At 40.6% G+C, this 26,122-nt stretch overlaps 2 protein-coding genes across 2 annotated transcripts; one reads left to right on the plus strand and one right to left on the minus strand.

Annotated features, from left to right (window-relative positions):
- Positions 1–2,173: 2,173 nt before the first annotated feature.
- LOC110937304 (disease resistance protein RUN1-like) lies at positions 2,174–25,589 on the minus strand. Its single transcript, XM_022179702.2, has 5 exons — positions 24,644–25,589; positions 24,020–24,301; positions 23,021–23,936; positions 22,474–22,846; positions 2,174–2,283 (listed from the first exon to the last, which is right to left on the minus strand). Exons 1-3 carry the CDS (start codon positions 25,577–25,579, stop codon positions 23,031–23,033), a joined length of 2,124 nt encoding a protein of 707 aa, XP_022035394.1. The 5' UTR covers positions 25,580–25,589; the 3' UTR covers positions 2,174–2,283; positions 22,474–22,846; positions 23,021–23,030.
- On the plus strand, positions 19,451–19,837 carry LOC110933914 (uncharacterized mitochondrial protein AtMg00820-like). Its single transcript, XM_022177114.1, has one exon. It carries the CDS (start codon positions 19,451–19,453, stop codon positions 19,835–19,837), a length of 387 nt encoding a protein of 128 aa, XP_022032806.1.
- Positions 25,590–26,122: the final 533 nt, after the last annotated feature.

Genomic DNA, 26,122 nt, shown 5'->3' on the forward strand with positions numbered 1-26,122 from the left:
TTCTTGTAATGCGTACAAACCCTAGTCTTCACATGATGCTTCTGTGTTTTTGATTGATGTTGATTGTTGTGTTATGAAGATGATTAGTCAGATAATCAATTGCTTGATGATTGTGACGCGTAAGATGTAGACATGGTGGTCATTGCTTTGATCAGTGTATTGCAGACGTATAAATTTAGGGTTTCCTGTTCAAATGATAGCAAAACGTAACTGTTATGATCCCAATGACCGTAGGAGAAATTGTTTATCTGAGTTTATTCATGATTTGATAGTCTGAGTTTAATGGTTTTTATATGCCCGAGTTTGTATGATAATTCGTGAATGTCCGAGGTACCTTATGACCGAGTTTAATGGATATCCTTTGGACCGAGTTTAATGTGATTGTGTGGTCCGAGTTTAATGTTGATTGTTTGGACCGGGTTTAATGGGTTGCCTTTGGACCGAGTTTAATGGATCACATATGGTCCGAGTTTAATGGATCACATATGGTCCGAGTTTAATGGATTACATATGGTCCGAATATAATGTTTACATATGGTCCGAGTATAATGTTTACATATGGTCCGAGTTTAATGGATTAATAATGGTCCGAGTTTAATGATGTAAATGGACCGAGTTTTGTTGAATGGGTAATGGTCCGAATTTAATAATGTTAAATGGACCGAGTTTGTTTAATGGTTAATGGTCCGAGTTTGTTGATTGGTTAAATGGACCGAGTTTGTTTAATGGTTAATGGCCCGAGGTTATTGAATGGGTATGTAGTCCGACTTTCTTTGTTGAACCTTGCCTGAATGTGTTAACATTTGAGTTTTACCATCTGTGTACTGTGTGATACAATAACAGCATGTACTATGTTCTGTTCTGCATGATATGATGCCTATGTTGCTGTAATTGTGGTATATTACTGTGTTTATGTGCAATCCATGTTAGATGAGTATGTAATCGATTATCACACACAGTTGATTGAACGCCAAGATTTGTAAACCCTAATTGATAATTGATTTCAAACACTTACATCGAATCATGTGCAATATATCCTAGGTCGTGTGTAACGGACTTAGAGATTCATAAACCCTAGAAGCAATAACATACCGAGCAAACCAAGGTGAGTTCACACCCTTACTAAGGCATGGGATTCCCAAGGGCTTGGGAATGGGATTGAAGGAATATGATTGAATGGATACGTACTGATACTTATACTAGACTACCACACCACTGTCCTCGGTCGTGCAGGACACATACTTATGCTATTCACTGTCCTCGGTTGTGCAGGACACATACTTGCAATCTACGTAGACTTATACTTACTACTATCCTCGGTTGTGAAGGATACCTATACTTATTACTATCCTCGGATGTGAAGGATACTTATACTTACTACTATCCTCGGTTGTGAAGGATACCTATACTTATTACTATCCTCGGATGTGAAGGATACTTATACTTACTACTATCCTCGGTTGTGAAGGATACCTATACTTATTACTATCCTCGGATGTGAAGGATACTTATACTTACTACTATCCTCGGTTGTGAAGGATACCTATACTTATTACTATCCTCGGATGTGAAGGATACTTATACTCATTACTATCCTCGGATGTGAAGGATACTTATGCTTATTACTATCCTCGGTTGTGAAGGATACTTATGGTTACGAGTAGTCTAGTGGTTATACAACGTGGGAAACCCCCACCAATAGAACGTACTAACGGCCCAGTAGAGCCACCTGTTACAAACGAACTTACTATTACGCATTTACTTTCTGTGAACTCGCTCAACTAGTTGTTGATCCTCTGTTACATGCCTTGCAGGTCGTTAGGTATATGGAGCTTGCACATGGAGGAGCGGGTCGTTGTGGGCTTGGATCGTGATCATCTTGTTAAACACTTTTGATATTTGATACTTATTTACTATGGGATTTACAATAATACGCTTCCGCTTAACAACGATAACTTACTTATGATTTGGAAACACCTTTCATATGGATTTGTTTTGGATTATATTGCAATTACTTTTACTTTATACAATGTTCTATATGATTGGTGGCTTGATCCTGGTCAGTCACGCTTCCAAGCGGTGATACTCCGCAGGTGGATTTTGGGGGTGTGACATAATGGTTGCTAGAAGAGCGACAAAAGCGGAGGAATGCAACAGGTTCACTAGCATTTTCAAGCACAAACTTCATCAACTTAGTTGTATAATAATTAAGGTTTGTCAGCTGCATAATGTCGTCTTCTTGGATAAAACGGACTCCAAATTTAGTCACTTCTAATGTACAATCTGCAATTACCATTATGCATCTTATGTTTAAATATCATGCATTGCTTATTTCGTATTCTAATTTTCTAGCAATTAGGAACTTTTAATTAACCATTCTTCTTTGAGTCAAAGTCATTACACACTAAATATGTCTAATATTTTTTTCATGGGCATTGTTAGGATTGTTAGGATTGAAACACGAAATTGAACACACACACGAAAGCAGTAAACGACACGAAGATTTAAAGCGGTTTGGTCAGCTGACCTACGTCCACTGTGCTGCAACTAGGGTTTCTTTATTATTCAGGTGCTCAAGGAATTACAAGTACAATGATATCAGTATATAGAGACTAATCTAGGGTTAGGAAACTTGATCCCCAAGTTAGGCCCAAGCCCACATAGAGATAACTACGGCCGGCTAAATTAAAACCCTAATTTAATAGCCAAATAAAGACGTGTGGGCCGACTCAAAGCTAGGGTCGGCCGCCCTCCCTTGATCGGGCCTCCACACCAATTCGCCCAACAATCTCCCACTTGGAGGCTCGAACAACGCCCAATAGTCTTCAACATTTGTACATCTTGTTATCTTACTTTACCACCTAGTTGCAGCAGCCTTTTCGACAATTAACCTGAAGGCACGTTGACGCTCCCATTGAGCCTCAACTCATCAGTCACAACATGTGACTCGTTCTTTGTCCCTGTCGGCTCTCACTTAAACGAACTGCCGAATCCTGAGAAATCCTGAGAACACACTCTCCAATACTAGCAAGAGATTCTCTGGAGAGACTTTTCCATCTTTAATTTTGGTCTTTTTAACCCACTGTTGCCTTAAAACTGTAACTGAAACACGCCTTGTGCTCCCATTGTCACGATGTCCCCTGACTGGTTTGACCTTCCAAACTCGTTCATCCCGAATCTTCCCTGTGACTCTAGGTTTCTCTCTTGCAAAGGAAACCCACTTCTGTCCCCGAGATTTTGTGAACTCGACTTTGTTTTTCTTCAGAACTGGAACATCACTTCCTTCTGGAACATCACTTCCTTCTGATGGTATACTGACCATGTATAATGAGCCTCTTTTCTTTCCACGATCCATGACCATAGTCCCTTTGACAACCTTCCACTGTCCATTCCCGAACTTAACTTCATGCCCCTGATCATCCAACTAGCCAGCTGAAAGCAACAACCTCTTCAAACCTGGAATAAATCTGACATCTCTTAAAGTCCACGAACCGACTAAATTCTTCAAAACAATGTCACCCATGCCCGTAACATCAAGTACCTCATCATTCGCCAGTTTTACCTTTCCAAAGTCACCTTTCAGATTCTACAATGCTTCACTAGTTGTGGATAGCGTGAAATGAAGCACCATAATCCATGACCCAGGAATCCACATTGCTCTCCACACTACAGACTAACACATCATCATCATCACCGTGGTCTCCTGCAGAGTTTATTTCTTTCTTTTGTTTCGAACACTGATTCCTAAAGTGTATCCTACTTCATTGCAATTCCAACACACCACATCCTTCCGAGCCTTAGGCACACTCCTCTTGCTCTGACGACTTTCTCGCTAATTCTTTCTTCCTCTGGCCTCTGTACTAAAAAAGAACTCGAAGACTCACCTGAACCACGACGTCGAGCATCCTCTACCAAAATAAGATCCCGCATCTTCGCAAACGTGAATTTACTCGATTCTGAAGTGCTAGTAACAGCAGTTACGGTTCCGGACCAACTATCAGGCAATGAGGATAATAATAGTAGAACTTGAACCTCATCATCAAACTTAATATTGACAGACGCTAAGCGAGACAAGATTGAGTTTAGGTTATTGATGTGATTTATTACCGAGTCACCCTCCTTCATCATGGTATTCACAAGCTCTGGAATAAGATAAACCACCTTATTTTCTGCAAAAGGCTTCTCATACATGTTAGATAATGCTTCCATCATACCTTTAGCTGAGGTCTCCTTCTCAATGTTATATGCAACATTCTCTGACAGAGAAAGCGTTGTGACTGCTCTGGCTTTCTTATCCAACTTCAACCAATCTGCTTGTGACATATCTTTTGGCTTCACAATGGACAACAAACTTCATCCCGCTATGACGGTGTCCAATGTTAAAAACCTCGTACCCATAACCCTAGAAGCCGACGCTGCTCATTACACCACTTGGGCAGAACTCTTCCATAACTCCTGCAAAGCATACCAGGTATATGATCACTTGCAACCCAGAAAGAAAATACCAGCCTCTGCCTCCTCTTCTGATGCTGACACGGCTAAGGCCTTTACTCCTCCAGAACCTTCCCCTGATGCTGAAGCCCTTTGGTCTCGTCTCGATGCCATTGTCAAACAATGGATTTATGGCACCATATCCACTAACCTCCTACACACCATCCTCACTACAGGTCAAACAGCCTACGATACCTGGACCACCCTGGCTAACCTCTTCCAAGACAACAAAAACACTAGGTCTGTCTTCCTTTAGCAGGAGTTTTCCAATGTCCGCCTAGAGAACTTTCCAAACATGTCAACCTACTGTCAACAGGCTAAACTCCTTTCCGATCAACTTACTAGTGTGGGCCCCCGTTGACAATCCGAGACTTGTACTTCAACTTTTAACCGGTCTTACCAAACAGTACGACGAGATTTCAACTATCCTACAGAATGGGGATCCTTTGCCTGATTTTCATGAAGCACGTTCACGTCTCACGATGGAGGAAAGTAAGAAGAAACATCAGGTTGCTCAAGCTGCCCATTCCTCTGCCACTACACTTGCGGCTGTCACAACCAGCTCCTCACCATCTGACAGCAACGCCAATCCACCTTCTGATTGTAATCGTGGACGGGGTCGTAGCCGTGGACGTGGCAGAGGACGTGGGCCCAATGGTCGCGGGGCCAGGGGTACAATGCTCAGCACCCGTACGTTGTGTTTCCGCAGGGCTGGGCATCGAATTAATGGGTTGGTCTTATGAATAACCAGGCCAATGGCCAGTAGCAAACGCAAGTCCACCATGCCCTTACCCATCTACACCACGGCCCAATACATGTGCGGGATTGCTTGGCCCAGCACCGTCTCAGGCCTACACTGCAGGACCAGTTCCAACCGACATTGCTCAGGCCGTTTACACTTTATCTCTCAATCAACCAGACCCGGTCGGCATCATGGACACTGGAGCCATAGGTCACATGGCAAACCAGCAAGGTAACATTACCACACCTTACCACCCCCATTCCCACCACTTAAACTTAATAATGTTCTATATGCTCCTCAATTAATTAAAAACCTTATTTTTGTGGGTCGTCTTACCACTGATAATCTAATATCTATTGAATTTGACCCCTTCGGTTTTCTTGTGAAGGACCTCAAGACCAAGGCCCCTATCCTAAGATGCAATAGCTCGGGTGATCTTTATCCTCTCACCACACCTCTTAAGAGTCTTTCCTCCTCACCTTCCACATTTGCTACCATCATCCAGGAACGTTGGCATCAACAACTTGGGCACCCTGTTGATGCACTTTTTGTGTCTGTCATTAGTCTTATATGTAATGTTGTATTTTGTACGGTCTTTATTGTTTATCGAGTCTGTATTCGCAGTCGACCAAGTCGGATATCAGCCTATCCGCTTGTGTCTGACTTGTTTGTCTCTTTGTTTTATGTATTGGTCGTAAAACTATGCATGTTGCATGTTAAGGGTATATCTGTCATTTGTTTGTGTATTTGTGCCTTCTGTTTCTGCTGCATGTTGTTTGCAGAAACAGTCAACTGTTTGCAGGCTTTGGCGAAACACTCTGTTTCGTCGAATACATGTCGACGAAACAGACATGATAACTATTGGTTCTGTTTCGTCAAAGTGGTCCACGAATCATATGTGATTCGTTGACTGTTGGGCTTAGTCTTGGGCTTTCTTCTGTTTCGTCAGCCCAGATTGTGATTCGTCGAGCCTTTCAACCCATCTGCTATATAAGGCACAGATGGTTCACAGTTTAGTCTCAGAGATGAGAGAATACCCTTCAAGCTTGTAAACTGTGTTTGTATTAGTTTGAGATATCTCATCCAGTTAATCAAAAGAGTGTGTTTCTTTGGTTAACCATTGTGTGTTATTGTGTTCTATGTTTGATTGGCTTAGTTAAGTGGATTCCGCACACTTAACTTTGTTTGTTATAAACAAGGCTTTGGTAGTGAAAATCGATCCTCCGATTTCGGGACCTACAAGTGGTATCAGAGCTGTGGCTCTTATCCTTGTTTAAAATCAAACATAGTTCGGTTGGTTTGTCTAGTGTTTGTGTGTTTTCCTCAGAAAAGTGTTCTTAAAACTTTAGTTTTCTGGAAAAGGATCTTTAAAAAGAAGGATATTGTTTGTTTTGTTAAGAGTTTTACCGAAAACCATACTAGTTTGAGTGTTCACATACAAACTGTTGGTTTTGGTTGAAAGTTTTAAACAAAAATCTGTTGTCGAAAATTATAAAATTCACTGTTTGTTCTTGAGTTCTTCACATCTTCATAAGATATTCAAAGTGTTCTTGATAGACTTGCTTTTTAATCCAACTGATAAGGTTACCTTGTTTTGAAAAGTGTTATAATATAGTCTATTACCCACCATACTTCTAAGTTGGTAAGAAAAGCATGGTTGAAATTCATGTGACTTGAGAGACTGTGTAAACAAATCACCTACTTTCACCAACCTCTGACAACCTTTTTGACGAATCAGCTCTCGACGAATCAAGAAGTCAACGAATCAGAAAAAGTGTTTCGCCGAAGTTCCCTTCGACGAATCAAAAGTGTTTCGCCAAAGTTCCCTTTGACGAATCACAAGTGTTTCGCCAAAGGTCCCTTTGACGAATCAAACATCTGTTTCGCCAAACTTCTTTGACGAAACAAAATCTGTTTCGTCATTAGTCGTTTCGTCAAAACAACATTCTGTTTCGTAGAAAGTGTTTCGTCGAGAAAGTTGTCATTTTTCAACAGAAGGTTTGCAAGTTCAATATAACATTGTGTTTTCAAGTGCTTGTTCAGGTATTCCCCTAATATACATCAAACATGAGTTGCACAAGTCCATGGGACTGGAGTACGGACCCACGACCAGGTCAAGGTTCAAATCAGACATCTATGGCCTCTTACTTAGCAAACTCCATACCTCAACAACAACCGTCCATAAGTGCAAGTCAATGGGCCTTGGTATCAAATCAAAACCAAAGTATTCAAAATCTATTGTTGAGCGAGAGTGAGACGGGTAGCAACAATCGCCCGCCAAAGCTAAATCACATGAATGATTATCCATCATGGAAGGGACGTTTCCATACCTATGTTCAAGGGCAAAGCACCGAACTTTGGACGTGTTTCATTAATGCGGTCAACCCTGCCCTCGAAACAGCGGCATCAACTTCAGCAGGTTATGCTAATATGCTTGAGGATGATAAGAAAGCTTATGACTTGGAGAAAAAGGCGTTTGCCATACTTACACAAGCACTTCACAAAGAAATCTATCATCAATTTGGGTATTGTAAGACCACGAAAAGCCTATGGGATGCATTGGTGGCGAGAGGAGAAGGGAATGCAGCGTCTAGGAAGACTCGCCATGATCTGTTAAAGAAAGAGTTTGAATCATTTCAGTTCTTGGAAAATGAAACCCTAAATGATATGACTTCACGTTTCTATCATTTGATTAGTGAAATGAGTTCTTACAATGTTAATGCTACCCATCAGGAAATGATTGCACGGTTTGCTGATGCTCTACCTCCTAAGTGGAGTCCATTCATTGAGCTTCTGAAACATACGGGTGCACTGAATGCAGCCAATGCCAGTCTCTATGAATTCATTCAGAAGTTAGAACACAAGAATGAAGAAGAAATTAGGAAGGCTAAAAGAATTGCAGCTGCACCTCCTCAAAATACAGAAATGTATTTGCCTGGTTTTGGTCCTTCAGCTAGTTCTAGTTCCGTTCAACAACCGAAGCTTCAAACGGCGTTTGTATCCAATACAAACTCTTCTCCGTTTCAACAGTTCAATCAAGCACAACCACAGTGGGATCAAAGTGCTTATCTTTCACAAACCATTCCTACACCTCAAGTTACAACTGCTCAACCACAGTTTGATCAAAGCACCTATCTGTCACAGTCAATACCCACACCACAGTCGCAACCACAACAACAAGCTCATTATGCCAACAATCCCCCACCCCACAACCCTAACACGATCAGAGTCGATACTTCAAACCTCTCACAAGTTAGCATTGAAGTAGCAAAGGAGCATATGGAAATCATTAATACAATGGTCAGTGCTTATTGTGGGTTGGTGGCAGGTCAAATTGGAAACATCAATATGACCAATGAAGATTATCAACAGATCGACAAGGATGAGATGGAATTAATGGATATCAAATGGGCTTTTGCTAGTGCAGTTAGAAGGGCAAAAGATTTCATGGCTCGAACTGGAAGAACTTCGTTGGAAGGAAAGAAAGATACGAAGTACGGGTTTGATATAAATGTTGTCACATACTTCAATTGTGGTGAGAAAGGGCACTTCAAACGTGAGTGCACTCGACCAACCAAACAAGGCAATCATAACCCTTTCAGAAACCAGACGAGTACTTCAAATGTGAATGCCCAGCAAGAAAATCGTGACAGGAGGATTGTGACAGTCAACAACAATCAGAGCCAGTCTGGACCATCAAATCCCAATCGGGCTTTGACTGTTCAAGCTGATGAAGGATGTGACTGGTCTGTACAGTTTGGTGAAGGTGATCAAGGAGGAGGAACAGCATGTTATGCAAAGATCATCAATCACATCAAACATGTTCATAAAGAAGAGTTTTCTGAAAGTGATGACAGTTCTGGTTATTCTGGGAGTTCTGATGAAGAAGGCTCTATTTCTGGGGATAATCAATCTGAGCCTGATGTGAAGGAGGAAACAGGGTCTGATGTTGAGGATTTATTAAATGAAGCTGAGGAGTTAATATGTCAGAAATCAGTTCTGATCAAGAAGGCTGCTACTGCATCTAGGGAAATGGAGAAGTTCTTTTCTGAAGATGGATCTTTTTCTTTTCAAACTGCCTTTATGGCAAATGTCTCAGCTTCTTCGAGTCAGGTAAATACTGAAACTCCTGCTCCTGTTGTTTGTAAATCATGTGCAGATATGAAGCTTGAGTCAGAAAAGCTTCATAGTCATAATCAAAATTTGGTTATTGAACTATCTAAATGCAAAGAGGCAAATATGGCTTTAACTCGGAACGAAAAAAGAATTTAAATCTGTAATCGAAACATTAAAGAAAAGCGTGTCCGAAGTGAACAAAGTGGTTTACCATAAACAAGTGAGTATAAATGAGTACATAAATATTGTTGAGGAAACCAAAAAGCAACTAGCCATTGCCAAGTGCGAGCATGATGCAATCAAACAAAAATTGGAGAGTTATTCTAACTCCCGATTTGTGCTTGATCACATCATCGATGTTCAACAACTGAAAGGAAACAAGAAAGGCGTAGGGTATGAGAAATGTCCACCCTCTTTGAGACATAACTATACCAAAATGCCTGATGAAGAAGATATGCCACGGTATGAACCCAGTGTGCCTCTTGATTATGAGGAATTTTCTACTGGCCTAGGGTTCAAACCGGATAGTTCTTCAAACACATCCTCTAAGCAACAAGAAACCTCAACATCTATGAAACAAAGTCCTACAATTATCGAGGACTATGAGTCATCGGATGATGAATTGGATGTAAGTGATCAGGATAAATCACTTGACAAGATGAAAGGAGTAGTAATTCCACTTGAGAATCACATTCTTTGTGATCCTAATACTCCTGTTGTTCCATCAGTTGTCGAACAAGTGATAGATTCTGTCAAAGTTGACAAGACGTCTGTGTCTGCTGTTAAAAGTAGTACTGTGTTGTATACGTTGGTTGGTAGTGATAAAATCTACTCAGATCGCGATTTTCCAATTGAAAATGTCAATCAATCTTTGATTGATAAAGTCTTTGAAGATAACACAAACAAATTTTTGGGAAAAACACTTCCAGGAATTGTTGTAACACAATGTGATCCAATTCCTAAGGCTGAGATCAGAAAACAGTTTGGTAATCAAAAATCACCAACCATTCAACAACCTAGTGCTTCTAATGGTAAACAACCTGTCAAGCGAGCTCAAAAGCCTAATGTCTCTCAAATGAAATCTGAAACAAAAGGAGCTCGTTTTCAAAAGAAAGTGAAAGATGTCAAATTCGTGTCATCCAAGGGTATTGATAAGATTGAGACTTTTGAGAACAAGTCAAACACCGATTTTGTACAACAAGTCACGATCTTAAAACGTAACAGTGATAACAATTACACTCAACATACAAACGGGTGTGATGAAAAGGCTAGTACCTCAGGTTCCACGGGATTGACATCTTGTGGTCAATCAAATTCTCCTAAATTTGTGGAAAGGAGAACATGCTTTAAATGTGGGGAATTTGGGCATATCATTAAAAATTGCCCAAACGCTCCAAAGGATAAATTTGTTGAGAAAGCACCACCCGAAAAGGTTCACCCTCAACGTCGGTCAGTTTCACCAAAACATGATAAACGAACAGTTAAAGAACAAGAAACGAAACAACGACGTAAGAACATAAAAACTGTTGAAAAAGCTTTGAAATCTGAAGTTAAAACAGTTAAAAGGGAACCAAGTGTTTCACAACCAGTAAAACCAGAAACTTCAAAAACTGTTTACAACACTCAATCTGGTAGGCAAAAACAAACTTGGAAACCTAAAGCGGGTGATAGTTCAGGGGGAGCTACTGTTTTTGAGAATCACCAACAAATTGAGATCACGTTTCGTGATGCTCAGGGACGACCCAAGACCACTAAGGCTTGGGTCCCCATCCTCAACTGATCTTTGAACGACATGTGCAGGGTGTTCCAGGAGGAACTATTAATAGTCATTGGATTGTTGATAGTGGAGCATCCAGGCACATGACTGGCGACTTACGGCTCCTGTACGACGTGAGAAATATTAGAGGAGGCTATGTCGCATTTGCGGGAGACAAAGGCGGATATATCACTGGAGAGGGAAGTATCTCCAATGGTATTGTGTGCTTCGATAAAATCAATTATGTTCGTCAAATTGATCATAATCTTCTCAGTGTGTCGCAAATCTGCGATAAAAAGTTCACCGTGCATTTTGATGATGCCGGTTGTTATGTGCTTAAACCTGGGTTCAAAATTCCACAAGAATGGATTCTCTTATCGGCTCCGAGAGTTAATGATCTTTATATTCTCGACATGAGCCAAGCGATTACAACATCTGCACAAGTCACTTGCTTTGTCTCGAAAGCCACAAAAAAGGAGAATGGGGCACATTCACTTGAGAAAGATGAACCATTTGGTGAAAAACAATCTTGTGAATGGTGTGCTTGTGAGAAGTTTTCATTTACAAGACATCTGTGTCTCGTGCCAAAAAGGAAAGCAAACGAAGAAGTCTCACCCTTTGAAGAAAATCAACACTGTCAGTATGCCTCTCGAACGTCTTCATATGGACCTTTTTGGACCTATGAAGCACAAGACAACATTCAGAGATGCTTATTGTTTAGTGGTTACCGATGACTATTCTAGATTTTCTTGGGTATCCTTCATGGCACATAAGAGTGAAACTCCTGGCATCCTCAAGGATCTTCTTACTATGTTGGAGAATCTTTACTCGTTGAAAGTGAAGAGGATCCGAAGCGACAATGGAAACGAATTCAAGAATCAAGTTATGGATGAGTTCTGTACTTCTAAAGGCATTCTTCATGGTGTCGCGGAGAGGAAGAATCGGATGATAATCGAAACTGCAAGAACAATGTTAGTGGAGTCGGAACTCCCTGTTCAATTCTGGGGGGAGGCTGTATCGACTGCGTGCTACACATACATACGTGTACATACTGCATACGACCTCAATAAGTGATCAACAATCACATGTCCAAATAAATAAGTGATAAAATATCACATCTATCCGGGAGTCAAGTTCGTCTCTCTGCTGTACGTAAGTACTGACCTGTTCACGGACTTGCTCCTGTGCCCTCATGCATCGAAAATCAAGTTCCTCATCAATAAGTGATTCTATCACATAGGGCTTGGTTTTCAAATCAAAATAAGTGAGTATCTCACATCATATACGGTCAAACAGATGATAATCGGTATACTCACCGGTAAGATGAATTCTCGTGCATACCTTGATACGGGAATGTGTCGTGAAGTGGATTCACATCGACTTGTGAGTATAATTCTTACCGTAAAGCGTATCTCCTAAGTGTGATTATGTTTGATAAGCATGAGTTTATGTGGACAACAATATCGATAATCGAGTTAGTATACTTATCAAGAACTTTAAACAGAAATCAAATCATGTTGACTAAGACCGTAAGCTTGTATGATTCCTTATCCTTGAAACTCGCAAAAGTTGCATCTGTACAGTTGTTTATCTTGTCAATTTCAATTGCATTTAGTTTAGTTTTCAGCGTCTTAAGATTTACTTGTAGTGTAGTGTTTAAGTTTGTTTTTGATTATGCCAAAGATGTTGCTTGGTGTTTATGACCGGAAGCCTGAAACCTACTTCATAAATCGTCCTTGTATTTGAAAATTCAAACTAATGTTAAGATGGTAAATTGCTAAAACTTGTGTGCAGTATGCAAAATATTTCATGCCTTGGTGTTGTTGAAACAGAAGTCGACGAATCAAAAACATGGTTGACGAAACAGACTGTTGTTGACGAAACAGAAATTGGTCAAAGTCAAAGTGTGAGCCTTGGTCAACCTTTGGTCATTCTGTTTAGTGTTTGACGAAACAGACTGTCTCGTCGAGATGTTGACGAAACAGGGAGCCCAAAGTCTGTTTCGTCATGGGCTAAATTCTCAGGCCCAAGTCAAGCCCAATTTCAGTTTCGTCAAAGCCCAGCACGTGATTCGTCAAGTTCTGTTTCGCCAAAAAGGTGAGTCGGTGTATAAAAGTCCTTCATGTCAGAATAGTTGGTTACTTTTTTCAAACCACTCAAGTTCCAACTGTTCATCTCCATCTCCAAACACTCAAAACCCCTATCTACGGTTTCCCTCAAAATCACTCATATCTTCAGATTTTCATCAAAATCTTACAAAAATCAAAGGTGCAATCTTGTTCATTGTCATGTATTTAGTATTTGGCACCGTCGGGTTTCATCGGAAACCGTCGGAATCTACCTCTGTGACCGGATTCTTGTTCGATATTACATGTTTTGATATTGAACTTGTTTAGTTTGCCTTTGTGACTGTTAAATCTAAGTGTATGTATGTTTGTTTAGCCTTTGATTCGTTTTTGGGTTTTGTTGGAAAACAGGGGATGTTTAGCCATATGAATGTTGAAGTTTTTAAATGGGTTTTGACCGAAAACAGAGACTTTGTCAATCTTAGGATAAACTTTTAACTTGTTTTGGTTATCCATTGTATTGTTGTTGATTTGTGATCATCTGCACTTGATTTAACTGACATTCGGCGAACCGCCCAAATTTTTCAAACCCTAACTCCGGCGAATCAGATCGTCGGCGAATCAGATTTGGGGAAACAGACAGTCGGCGAATCAAACTTTTGACGAATCAGGATAAGTCAATGAAACGGAAATGGTCAAACATTCTTCTGTTTCGTCAATGATATGTTTGGCGAAACAGAATGGTCAACGAATCAGAATTGGTCAACAACCAAGTTCTGTTTCGTCAAATGCAACTTCTGTTTCGTCAAAGGGTCAGTTGACGAATCACAGTGGTCAACAAAACAGATTTGGTCAACTAACTGATTCTGTTTCGTCAAGCCAACCTCTGTTTCGTCAATTGCTTTCTGTTTCGCCGACCATGCCTTAGAAAATTTCACAGTCTGCAAATGTTCACAGTGGACATGGTTTGACAGTCTATCTGTCAAGTGGATACATGAACCTGTATCCATACATGTCTAAATGCATATGTAAGTGATTGTTGCTTATTGTGGATGTTTTCAAATTGCAGATGGCACCGAAAGAAGGTAAAAGGAAGCCGGCAACCAAGAAGGAAAATAAGACGGAGGAGGAAATTATGTCCGAAAAACGCCATAACCAGATTGCTTACTTGGATCCGGAGGAGAAACTTACTGAATTAAAAGACATTACCAAGTGGATCCGGGAATCTCGTATCAACTATGCGGTTACGTTCACAACGCCAGTGTACAAGTCTCTCGTCAAGGTGTTCTGGGATTCGGCGAATGTTGGTCAAGTTGATGGTAAGGAAGTTATCAGTGGACGTGTTGAAAATGTGGATGTAATCGTGTCCCCGGATATTCTAAATGAAGTTCTTCAGTTACAAGATAGTCCGGACGCTCCAGATTCTGTCCCGATTATGTGTACTTGAGGCTGTTTATTACGGATGAAATGCACCGGAGATATCTTTAGCACACAAATAAACAAAGGTGATCTGCCGCTGAGATACAAATTTCTGCTACACGTTCTGATCCAGTGTTTGAGCAATAAACGGGCAGGTTATGACATGGCTGGCAACGATCTGGTGGGTTTTATGGTGCCCTTAGTGCTAAACAAACCGTTTAGCATTTCAAGGTACATTTTTGGAAACATGAAAGAGAACTTGACAAGAACTGGAAAGAACAGGACCATTGGAAGCAAGTACTGGATGTATCCACGTTTTCTACAGATGATAATGAATGTTCAACATCCGAGTCTTCCAAAAGCAGCCAACGATCTTCTGAAAATAGAAGCTATGAACTTCAATTCGTTAAGAATCATCAAGAATCTAGCTCACAAAAGATACAAGGAGAGCGTTCCTCCAATAAAGTTATTTGGTGCTCTTGATAATACAGCATACGTTGCTCCTGCAGATAACAAGTGGCGTCATGAGGATAGTCAGTCTGATAATGAAGAGCCTGAGCTAAAAAGGCTGATGAGTGAGAAGTTTGGTCCTGAACCGGATGTGTCTGATGAATCAGGAAGCGATAGTGGTGATGAAGGTGGTAATGGTGGTGATGGTGGTGATGCTGGTGCCGTTGGTGCATCAAGTGTAGGAACTACTGGTGGCACATCAGCTGGTGGTACATCTGTGGGTGGTACCTCAGCAGGGGGAGTGTCAGCGGGTGACACATCAGCCGGTGGTGATGATGAGGCTGATTCTGACTCTGATGATGATCTTTTGCTTGAACCTGGATACGAGATGTATCTGGATGAACGCGGGGTACGAAGATACAGAAAGATCAGACACAGAAAGATCAGACAGGAAGATGATCCGGAATATGTTCCTTCTGATCCTGAAACGAAACGTGCAAGAAAAAGAAAAGCTGAAAAAGCTGCAGAGCATCAGAAGAAAAAGAAAGCTCGGAGATACTTAAGTACCTCCTCCCGAGGATTTGTGCCTCAAACTCCTGTTCCAGAACCCCCTGTAGTATCTTCACCTCCTGCAGCTCAAACTGTATCTCCACAGCTTATTCCACAACGATCCATGGCTGCTGCAATCAGAGCAACCACTTCTCAACCTAGTGGTGAACGTCAAAGGATCTTCTCGGAGATGACTCAAGAAGAAAAGAATAACTTTCTGTTCTCACAATATGAGGCTGCAGCAGACCGCATTCAAAGACAGACTGATTTTATTCGTATCACGAAGAATGATCAAATCCATCATCAAGTGGAGATTGATAGATTGAAATCTACTGTTGGTGAACAACAAGCTACAATTCAACGCCAACAAGCAGAGATTGACTTTTTTAAGGCTGAAAACGTTCGGTTAAGAGCTACAGACGAAGAGAGACAAAGAAGTAGCTCTGTACTTCAAAAGCTGGCTGAAGACCTGAGAAATAGATGCGATGTCATGAAAGAGTGGTATGACTCGCGAAATACCACAATACTTGAAGGGGCTAGGAATATGAGTGCTAACTTCGATTTTCTCCGTAAACGAGTTGCTACTTTGTGGGAGGATAGGTGTAAGCAGCAAGAAATTCTGCAGAAAAGGGATGAAGATTCTGAGGATCAAGGGCATCCTGATTCAGCTGCTACACCACAGCAACCCCCAGCCGGTACTTCATCTGCTATAATCATCTATCAGCCATCAGCACTAGGGTTATCTCAAGGAACATCAAGCGGAACTGTTGGTGAAGAACAACTACTTGAAGCGTTAGCTGGTACATCCTCTGTCCCTAGTTCTGCTGATTTGGCTTTACAGGTTGTGCATCCAGTCACCGGAGAATCACTTGAAGAGGGTGAGATAGTTGAAGATCTCACGCCTCAACAGTTGATCACATTGAAGGCGATGCGAGACATAAATGATGATGAAGTTGAAAAGATGCCAAGTGAGCCGGAGTCTATGAATGTTGAAAACGTTGATGAGATTGTCTTCGAGGGTGATGTGAAGAAATCGTCATATGTTAGACAGGATGGTACCGAATTTGCTCCATTCGATGAAGACTGGCTGAAAGACAACGTTGAAGATATTGATGAACATCTGAAAAACCGTGATACTTCAGAGAATGCCACGGATGCGTTCGCTGCGTGGCGTCAACGGTTTTTATCGAGGGTTTCAAAGCCCGTTCCAGAGGCTACACAGGTTGATTTCTTACAGTTGGAAAAGGCTAAGCCTAGTGGGCGAATCCTGTGTTGGATGTTTGTTAAGGAAATTCATTGTGTTGCAATCAAGCGGGAGTTCGGGATCCAGTATTTTAGGTCACTGCTGAGCATCCTATCTTTGCCATTTTATGATGTGGCTGCTTTGACAAAGATAGATCTCATCAATCGCTCAAAATATGATGGTGCGACGTTATTTGAGCGATTGATTAAGATGAACAAGAAATCGGGGTGGAAAGACAAGTCATACAAACCTCAGTTCCCCAGGCATCAGCAGATCAAGTTCACTCTTGATCCGAAAACCAACACCGGAAGATACAAGCTTGTGTACGAGCCGGCAAAAGTGGTTGAGAAGATTCCGTTAATGCCGATGCAGCAGGATTTTCTTGGTGATATGCGCTTATGGTGCTATGATTCAGACACGCATGAGGCAGTTATTGTTTTCAAAGATGATAAGAACTTCAGGATATTGGATCCGATGTGGCTGGTGAATATGTCTGCATCCGACATCGCCAAGTTGTACCGGCACGACATCTTTTATGAAGACAAGGACGCACACCAGGCACTGAAGTTTCAGCGTGTTGCTTGCTACTGCTATTACAGTGGAATCCATTCGGGCAGTTCCTGGTCCGAACGTCACTGAAGAAGAACGAAATGAAGACCGAAGACGAGTAACAGACAAGGGGGAGTTTGTTGATGCACTTTTTGTGTCTGTCACTAGTCTTATATGTAATGTTGTATTTTGTACGGTCTTTATTTTTTATCGATTCTGTATTCGCAGTCGACCAAGTCGGCTATCCTCCTATCCGCTTGTGTCTGACTTGTTTGTCTCTTTGTTTTATGTATTGGTCGTAAAACTATGCATGTTGCATGTTAAGGGTATATCTGTCATTTGTTTGTGTATTTGTGCCTTCTGTTTCTGCTGCATGTTGTTTGCAGAAACAGTCAACTGTTTGCAGGCTTTGGCGAAACACTCTGTTTCGTCGAATACATGTCGACGAAACAGACATGATAACTATTGGTTCTGTTTCGTCAAAGTGGTCAACGAATCATACGTGATTCGTTGACTGTTGGGCTTAGTCTTGGGCTTTCTTCTGTTTCGTCAGCCCAGATTGTGATTCGTCGAGCCTTTCAGCCCATCTGCTATATAAGGCACAGATGGTTCACAGTTTAGTCTCAGAGATGAGAGAATACCCTTCAAGCTTGTAAACTGTGTTTGTATCAGTTTGAGATATCTCATCCAGTTAATCAAAAGAGTGTGTTTCTTTGGTTAACCATTGTGTGTTATTGTGTTCTATGTTTGATTGGCTTAGTTAAGTGGATTCCGCACACTTAACTTTGTTTGTTATAAACAAGGCTTTGGTAGTGAAAATCAATTCTCCGATTTCGGGACCTACACACCCGGGACAAAATTTATTGCATTCATTAAAATCTACTTCTAGTATTGATTATGGAAAACCTAGTTCTATTTGTCAACCATGTGTTTTTGGTAAAAGTGTTAAGTTACCTTTTTATGATTCCTTAAATAAAACTTCTTTACCATTTGACATTATTCATAGTGATTTATGAACATCACCGGTTCTTAGCACCGGTGGGCATCGTTATTATATATTGTTTCTTGATGACTTTAACAACTTTCTATGGACATACCCCATAAGTCGCAAGTTTTCGAGATATTCACACGTTTTAACAATTACATCAATACCCAATGTAAGCGAAAAATAAAACAGTTTCAGTGCGACAATGGGAATGAATATGCAAATAATAATTTCCAAAATTTTTGTCATAACAATGGTATGTACTATCGTTTTTCCTGCCCTTACACCTCCTCCCAAAACGGAAAAGCGGAACGCAATACGCACTCTTCTCGCTTAATCTTCTCTACCACAAAACTTCTGGCATCACGCGCTTGAAGCTGCCACCTACCTTCTTAATATTCATCCAAGCAAAAACCACAAATTTCTCTCACCCACTACCCTTCTTTACAATTGCCAGCCCACCTACGAACACCTACGCGTTTTTTTTGCTGCTTGTGTTATCCCATCCTCCCCTCCAACATAATTCATAAATTAACCAACCGATCCCAACCTTGTGTGTTTCTCGGTACCCCACCAACCACTGAGGCTACAAGTGCCTAACCTTAAACGCACAAAATCTTCATTAACTGCCATGTCCACTTCGAGGAATCCATTTTTCCATATCACATCCGTTCCCCCACCCCTTCCCATTCGTTTGACTTTCTTTCTTCTCCCTTACACCCACTTCTGTGGTCTCATGTCTCCCAACCAAACTCTCAACCATCAGTCTCGGCCCAGCCCGGTTCAACTAGCCCCCGGCCCATCACCAATCTCCTACACACACCGCCGCCCAGCCCATTCCCCCTTCCAACCCCATCAGACCTCACGGCCCCAACCCGCTGCCACTGAGCATGTTTCTCAAACAACCCCCCCCCCTTCTCCCTCATAACCCAACTCACCTCCCCTCATTCACACATACACTCGCAGACAGCCTGGTACCACTCAACCCAGGCCTCTCTTCTTCCCGGGTCATGCCACGGCAGCCCATTCTACCCCAATTGTCCCTCCTCCTCCGCCCCCACCGTCGCAACCTCCCACCCGTACCATGCGCACACGCGCTATGGATGGCATCTCTATACAAATTAAGCTGAACCTTAACCTTCACACTTCCATCATTGCTCCTATTCCCAAAAACCCACAGGTTGCTCTGTCCTCCCCAGAATGGTACAATGCTATGAATGACGAATTTAGTGCTCTTATTAAAAATGAGACATGTGAACTTGTTCCTAGAACACCAGATATGATTATTATTCGCAGCATGTGGCTTTTTAAGCATAAGTTCAAATTAGATGGAAGTCTTGAACGTTATAAGGCTCGCTTGGTATGTGACGGTAGAAAACAGCAGGTTGGCATTGATTGTGGGGAAACGTTTAGTCCGGTGGTCAAACCCGCAACCATTCGCTTGGTGTTATCTTTAGCTCTTTCTCAGTAATGGAAGATTCACCAACTTGACATCACAAACGCTTTTCTTCATGGGAATTTGGCTGAAACAGTATACATGTATCAGCCCATGGGGTTTTGACATCGAGACTATCCGGATCATGTGTCTCGTCTCAAGAAATCTAAGTATGGCCTGAAACAGGCCCCGCGTGCGTGGTATCAACGCTTCACGGATTTTTTCCTAACGCTAGGCTTCGTGCAGAGCAAGTATGACAACTCTCTATTCATATATCACTAGGGATCTCACACAGCTTATTTATTGATCTATGTGGATGACATAATCCTTACCACCTCGTCGGATGATCTTCGTAAGCGCCTAATGTCTTCTCTTGCCGGTGAATTTGCGATGAAAGATTTGGGACCCTTGACATATTTTCAAGGTATTTCTGTTACTCGCAGAGGGGATCAAATGTTCTTATCCCAGCATGCTTATGCTAAAGATATTCTGCATCGGGCTGCCATGGATTCTTGCAAACCTGTTGACACTCAATCTAAACTGAGTAGCTCCTCCGGTCCTATGTTTGATGACCCGTCTACCTACAGGAGCCTCACGGGTGCGCTACAATATCTTACTTTCACACATCCCGACATTACATACGCAGTTTAGCAGATTTGTATGCATATGCATTCCCCCCGGGTTGATCATTGGAATGCTCTCAAACGGATTATGCGATACATTCAAGGCACTTCTGATTTTGGTCTACTTTTAGGACCCACGCCTCAGTTATCCTTGGGTGCTTACACCGACGCTGATTGGGATGGATGTCCCGTAACTCGCCGCTCAACCTCTGGCTACTGCGTTTATCTCGGAGACAATCTTATCTCCTGGTCTTCCAAACGGCAATCTACCATCTCTCACTTCAGTGTAGAAGCTGAATATCGCGGTGTCGCCGATGTCGTCGCAGAAATTTGTTGGCTTCGAAACCTGCTTCTTGAGCTGCACCGTCCTCTCACATGCAACCTTTAGTTCCTAAGACTTGACTACTTGAGATATATTTAACTTTCTTTTTGAAAATCATTTTCCCAACAATAAAGTTGGTGACCAAAGTTTGATGATAAATTTTATACTTGAAAATTTCTTAAAAAAGTGTAACTAGCAATCCTAATTCAAATTATTATGTATACTTTCAGGGAAGTTGACATTGAATGGATGTTTCGATGAGCAAGTCTTTGGTTGGAAGCCATGACCTATTCTTTAGTAAAAGGTTGTTAGAAAATTAATCATCATTTGTGTTCATGGGTTAAACAGGCTAAACTTGCAATAGAGGTGACGTGAAGTGACAAGACGAAATAAAGCATTTAAATTAGCGATATGGGGTTATTGGCTTAACATCTGAGAATAGAGCTGAGACAAGACGAAATGGGTATTTCTTTAAAGCAAACAAGATATGCCACGAAGATTCTCAAAGATGCAAACTTGTGGGAGTGCAATCCTACAAATTTTCCTATCGACCTAGGTCTTAAGCTTGGAAAAGACATTGAATATGGGCAACGTTACTCAGTGAAACAAACTACACATCTTGGGCTATCAAGATGGAATCGTTCACGTATGCACGTGGCGTTGTTGATGAGCACAATGTAACGCTTTGGTGGCGAACTTTGCACTTTGCGTCGACGACACGAGACGCTTGAGAGCCACCTTTGTATTTTGAATGTTGGCTAGGCAATAGTAGCTTGCTACTATCCGTGGTTTTCAGCTCAGTTGCGACTGAGGTGCTCAATAAGTCAATAGCTACTTCTTGGGTAGTGGCTCGGTGGCTACTGATGCGAGTGGGCTCGGTAGCAACCTATGAGCGACAACTTTGGAATAGCAATTTAGGTTTAGTAGCTACTACTTGGCGGTGGCTTGGTAGCAACTTCTGCAAGTTAAGATTGTTTTCATTTCTATTGTATTTTATTTATAAAATTGTGAACGGTTTCCTACAAAGTATAAGATATATTGAATTTAATAACAAGAGAGGATACTCACAAGTAAAAACGTGTTTATGTGTTGCTAATCTCCCAAAAAATTAATGCCTTTTCTCTTAAGGTTACATTAAGCTATGTTGCGCATTTTTAAGGCACATATGCCTCCTCGCCCAAAGCTTAGGCGCAAGGTGCATGCCCGATACCAAAAAGGCGTACTTTTATAAAATATTAAATTTACATATAATAGGCTTAGAGAAATAAAGATATATAGTCAATAAAACAATTATTATAACCAGATAATAAAAGATTTCAAGATTCACTAATAAATCACTAATAGACAAGGGTTAATGAAATATAAAAATATAAATTAAAAAATTCGGGTATAAGATCGGGTAAACGGGTATGTGGTTTCGGGTAATCGGGTGGGGTATCACCTAATCCCGTACCCGACCCATACCCGCGAAATTTTTTAAAACTAATCCCATACCCGGCCCAATACCAGTCGGGTATCGGGTATACCCGTCCCATTTGTGTCGGGTTTTGGGCATACCCGTCGGGCTCGGGTATTTTTGCCATCCCTATCCCTACGCCTGAGCTTCTAGGCACGCACCTAGTGCGGCTTTAAAACATAGACATTAAGTTTCATAATTGCCACAACCATTTTCAGCCTCAGATAGTTTTTATGTGATAAATACAATTAAGCTGTTAGTTGTTACTGACCTCGTGGCTCCACGCTAAATGAAAACTTAAAGGTGTTCCTTTGACTTGAATCTACAGTTCTTAGAAGGTCACCTTCTCTCGTCCAATAGAAAACCAATTGGTTCTCCAACCTTGCTGCTAACAAGTTTATGGGGACTTGAATCCTCCAATATTTTTCACCATCATGAATATGAGCTGTTACCACGTATTTTGTTTCTATAGAAGCATCAATGTGGTGTAAAGCAACATTAGCACATATAACAACTCCGATCCATGGGCCTTTATGAGTCAAACTTTCACCAGATCTTAGCAGCTTGTAATCTAATGGAATTTCACTTCCAGCACCAAGTATCTCAAATACAGCTTCTGATGTGATCCAACATCTTGTTCGTAACTGCAAAATTTTAATAAAATGAAAAGAGTAAACGAGATGCGGGCAAATGCTGATTCCACACTACGCTAAAGATGACACATCATATCTACCATATAGTTGTGACACACACATGCATGTGCGCATGTGTGTGTGTGTGAGAGAGAGAGAGAGAGAGAGAGAGAGAGAGAGAGAGACCTGAAGGTAATTATTTAATATTTTTTTCTGCCATATGACTGCCGTTTTCGTTCTCTGCTATGTTAGGGCAATTCAAACAGGAAACCATTGGAAAAGTGCTGTTGCTTCTGCCATGAAACTTAGAAACAGCTACCCATTTTTTTGAGATAATGTAATTGAATCTCATCGGAAGTCCATAAAGAGTGTCTTCACTTACAATTGAAAGTTTTGGTAGTGACTGAAGCCTCTTGCAATTATTCAAACAAAGCATTCTCAGATTTGAGAGGAGACTGATGTTCGCAGGCAGAGAAACAAAATTATTTCCAGACAGATCCAAATCTACTAATCGATGTAATAATCCGATACCATCAGGGACAACAGATAGATTGCAATAACTTAAATCAAGTTCCTTTAAACCAGATAATAACAAATCCATCTTTGAAAAAAGAAGACCTCTGCTTTGGGACGAAAGCGGACATCTATGAACACGTAGGAGTCTTAATCTTTTCAGGTAATGAACAGACAAAGGAATCTCTTGTATAGAAGTTTCACTTGCATCAAGCTTCCTTAAATTACACAATTCCCCCAAGCTTTCTGGTAATTTCTTGATGTTAGTTCCATCTATATACAGATGCTCTAAGCACTTCATCTTGTGTCCAAACTCAGGGATATATTCAAGATTTGAGCAGCCGGAAAGTAGTAGTGTCACAAGAGCTTCCATTTCCATGTTGCTTCTGCCAAGGCCCTGAAGATGTGTGCACCCACTAAGATTTAGGTATCGTATCCTTTTGTGAAAAAGAACTGATTTGTGTAGCTCTTTTAATTTGGTGCAGCCTTCAAGATTTAGTTTCACAAGTTTCGGAGTTGATGTCAAGTCAGGGATTTTGGTCAAATCCTTTGAGAAACTAAGATCAATTGATCTCAAATTAGGAAGATCCTGTTAAGTCATAAGTGAAAGGAAAAATTTCAGATTTCTAGCTTGCAGTTATTTCAAATCAAGACTATGCAGACAATACTTACAACATTTGTCTCCCAGAGAGTTTCAAGTTGACTATAACACATTTCAAGTTGATAAATATGTTTAGGTTTAAACATTGAAGGCAAGGACTTTAATGAACAACCATACCATTCCAGAATCCGAAGATCATTTGAAAGATAATTAAGACCTTGAGGAAAGTGTATATTACTAATTCTTAGAAACTTTAGTTTCCTCATCTTTGAAAAGCAGGATGGATCATCAATGCAATCATCCACTTCAATCTTATATGGCTCCTGGTTAATGATTTCAATTGTTCTTGATTCCTGGTTTAAAAAAATAAATAAATAAACAAAAAACACAACAGAATGAGTCATTTAATCCTTTCACACTTTGTCCTCAAAAATATGTTTTGGCAATCCTAATTGTCAAATGAGTTACCCATTGTAACCATTCAAAAAAATCACAGCATAAATATTTTACAGCTAAAACCAAAAAACACAGCCAGGCCAACTTCAAATTTGAAAAATAATATGGGCTTCAGCTTGCAAGAATAAAAAAAATAAGTTTTTAAGAAGCAAGTATAAACTGTAGAGATTTAACTTTGCGTTATAAAGTTTTTCAACATACACAACTTTATGGATTTTGTAAAAAAAAATTAAGCAAACCTTTGCGTTGGATAAGAGAATATCCAAAACATCATGACGATACTTGATTGCAACTAGTTTTTCATTGTATTGTTGTGATTCCCTACGAAGAATTTCCCAGCACATTTGTTGGAGCAGGTCATGCATCCACACACACTCATCAAAACTAGTAGTAATAAGAAACTTGTTTATAAGATCAGTAATTCCACTCTCGGAGTGCAGACCAATATCGGTAAGTATATCTTCTACCAAATCTTTGTCTCTCCCTTTCAAGAAACATGCGATATACATGAAGGTAAGCTGCTGATGTCTATCTAGTCTAACATAACCTACTTCAAGTCTTCCAAGAACTTCTTTAGGTTGATATTTTTGAACTTTCTTCAATATGTCTTTCCAATAGTCTTCCTCTTTTCCACATAGTAGAGAACCATAAACAGTAAGCGCTATTGGAAGACCGCCAGTAAACTTCACAATATCAGCTGACAGCTTTTCGTAACCATGTGAAGGTTGCCCATCTCCAAATGCTGACTGGAAAAAGAGACTAAGAGCATCTTCACCTTTCAATTCTTCACACAAAAATATTTTATTTACTTTAGATGCACTAAGCAAGTCTGCATTTGTTGTTGTTACTATGATTCTGGTGCCAGGTCCAAACCATTCACGCCCACCAGCCAAGTACCTAAACTGGTCAGCATGATTCACATCATCCAAAACGATTATGACCTTCAAATCACGTAGCTCCGTCATCAACAGAGTTTGTCCATGTTTAACATTTCTAACTGGTATGCTTTCATCCTTTAAGACATCATCAAGGATTTTTTGTTGTAACTTGCATAAATCACTGTCATGTTCCCTGGAGATGTCCTTGATATTTCCAATAAAGCTGCTTTGTTGGAATGAATTTCGAATGCCCTCAAAGACAACTTCAGCCAAAGTAGTCTTCCCAATCCCACTCATCCCACAAATCCCACTGGGTTGAGGGTAACGTCACCTTCAAAAGAGGGGCCTACTACAATAACTAAGATAATCTCTTAAACAAGTGCAAAAGTGCGAAAATAATCAAAGGTTACACTAACACACGAGTCGGATCCAAGTGATTCATCTTGTCTATCTGTTTTTATTTTATTTTCAGCATTTTAGTTAGTTTTATTTTCTTAGTTTAAAACTCTTTTTCTAACATTTTGATTTGATTAGACGTTGAGGATAAACTGGTACTAAAAGCTCTTGTGTCCTTGGACGACCTCGGTATCTTACCAACACTATACTACGTCCACGATGGGTGCACTTGCCCATATGTGTGTTTAGTGTTAGTAAATATCATGTTTTATAAATTTAAAACTTGGCTAAAAAGTGTAAAAGGGCTTAAAATACATACCTAAAACATATATACACACTAACACGCATCAAGTTTTTGGCGCCGTTGCCGGGGATACAAGGATTTTAAGAAAGTTAGGAATCAACGGCCTAATCATTTTTTTTCTATTTTTAAATTTTTAGGAT

This window comes from Helianthus annuus, chromosome 4, assembly GCF_002127325.2.
Source record: "Helianthus annuus cultivar XRQ/B chromosome 4, HanXRQr2.0-SUNRISE, whole genome shotgun sequence".
Lineage (NCBI taxonomy): Eukaryota > Viridiplantae > Streptophyta > Magnoliopsida > Asterales > Asteraceae > Helianthus > Helianthus annuus.

Excerpts from the sequence above, each read along its gene's own strand:
- LOC110933914 (XM_022177114.1), top strand. The coding sequence starts at position 19,451 with ATGCGCACACGCGCTATGGATGGCATCTCTATACAAATTAAGCTGAAC.
- LOC110937304 (XM_022179702.2), bottom strand. The coding sequence starts at position 25,579 with ATGAGTGGGATTGGGAAGACTACTTTGGCTGAAGTTGTCTTTGAGGGC. Across the intron at positions 24,302-24,643 it reads TTCTCTTATCCAACGCAAAG|GAATCAAGAACAATTGAAAT; the intron begins GTTTGCTTAATT and ends TTTTTAAACCAG. Across the intron at positions 23,937-24,019 it reads CTCTCTGGGAGACAAATGTT|GATCTTCCTAATTTGAGATC; the intron begins GTAAGTATTGTC and ends ATGACTTAACAG.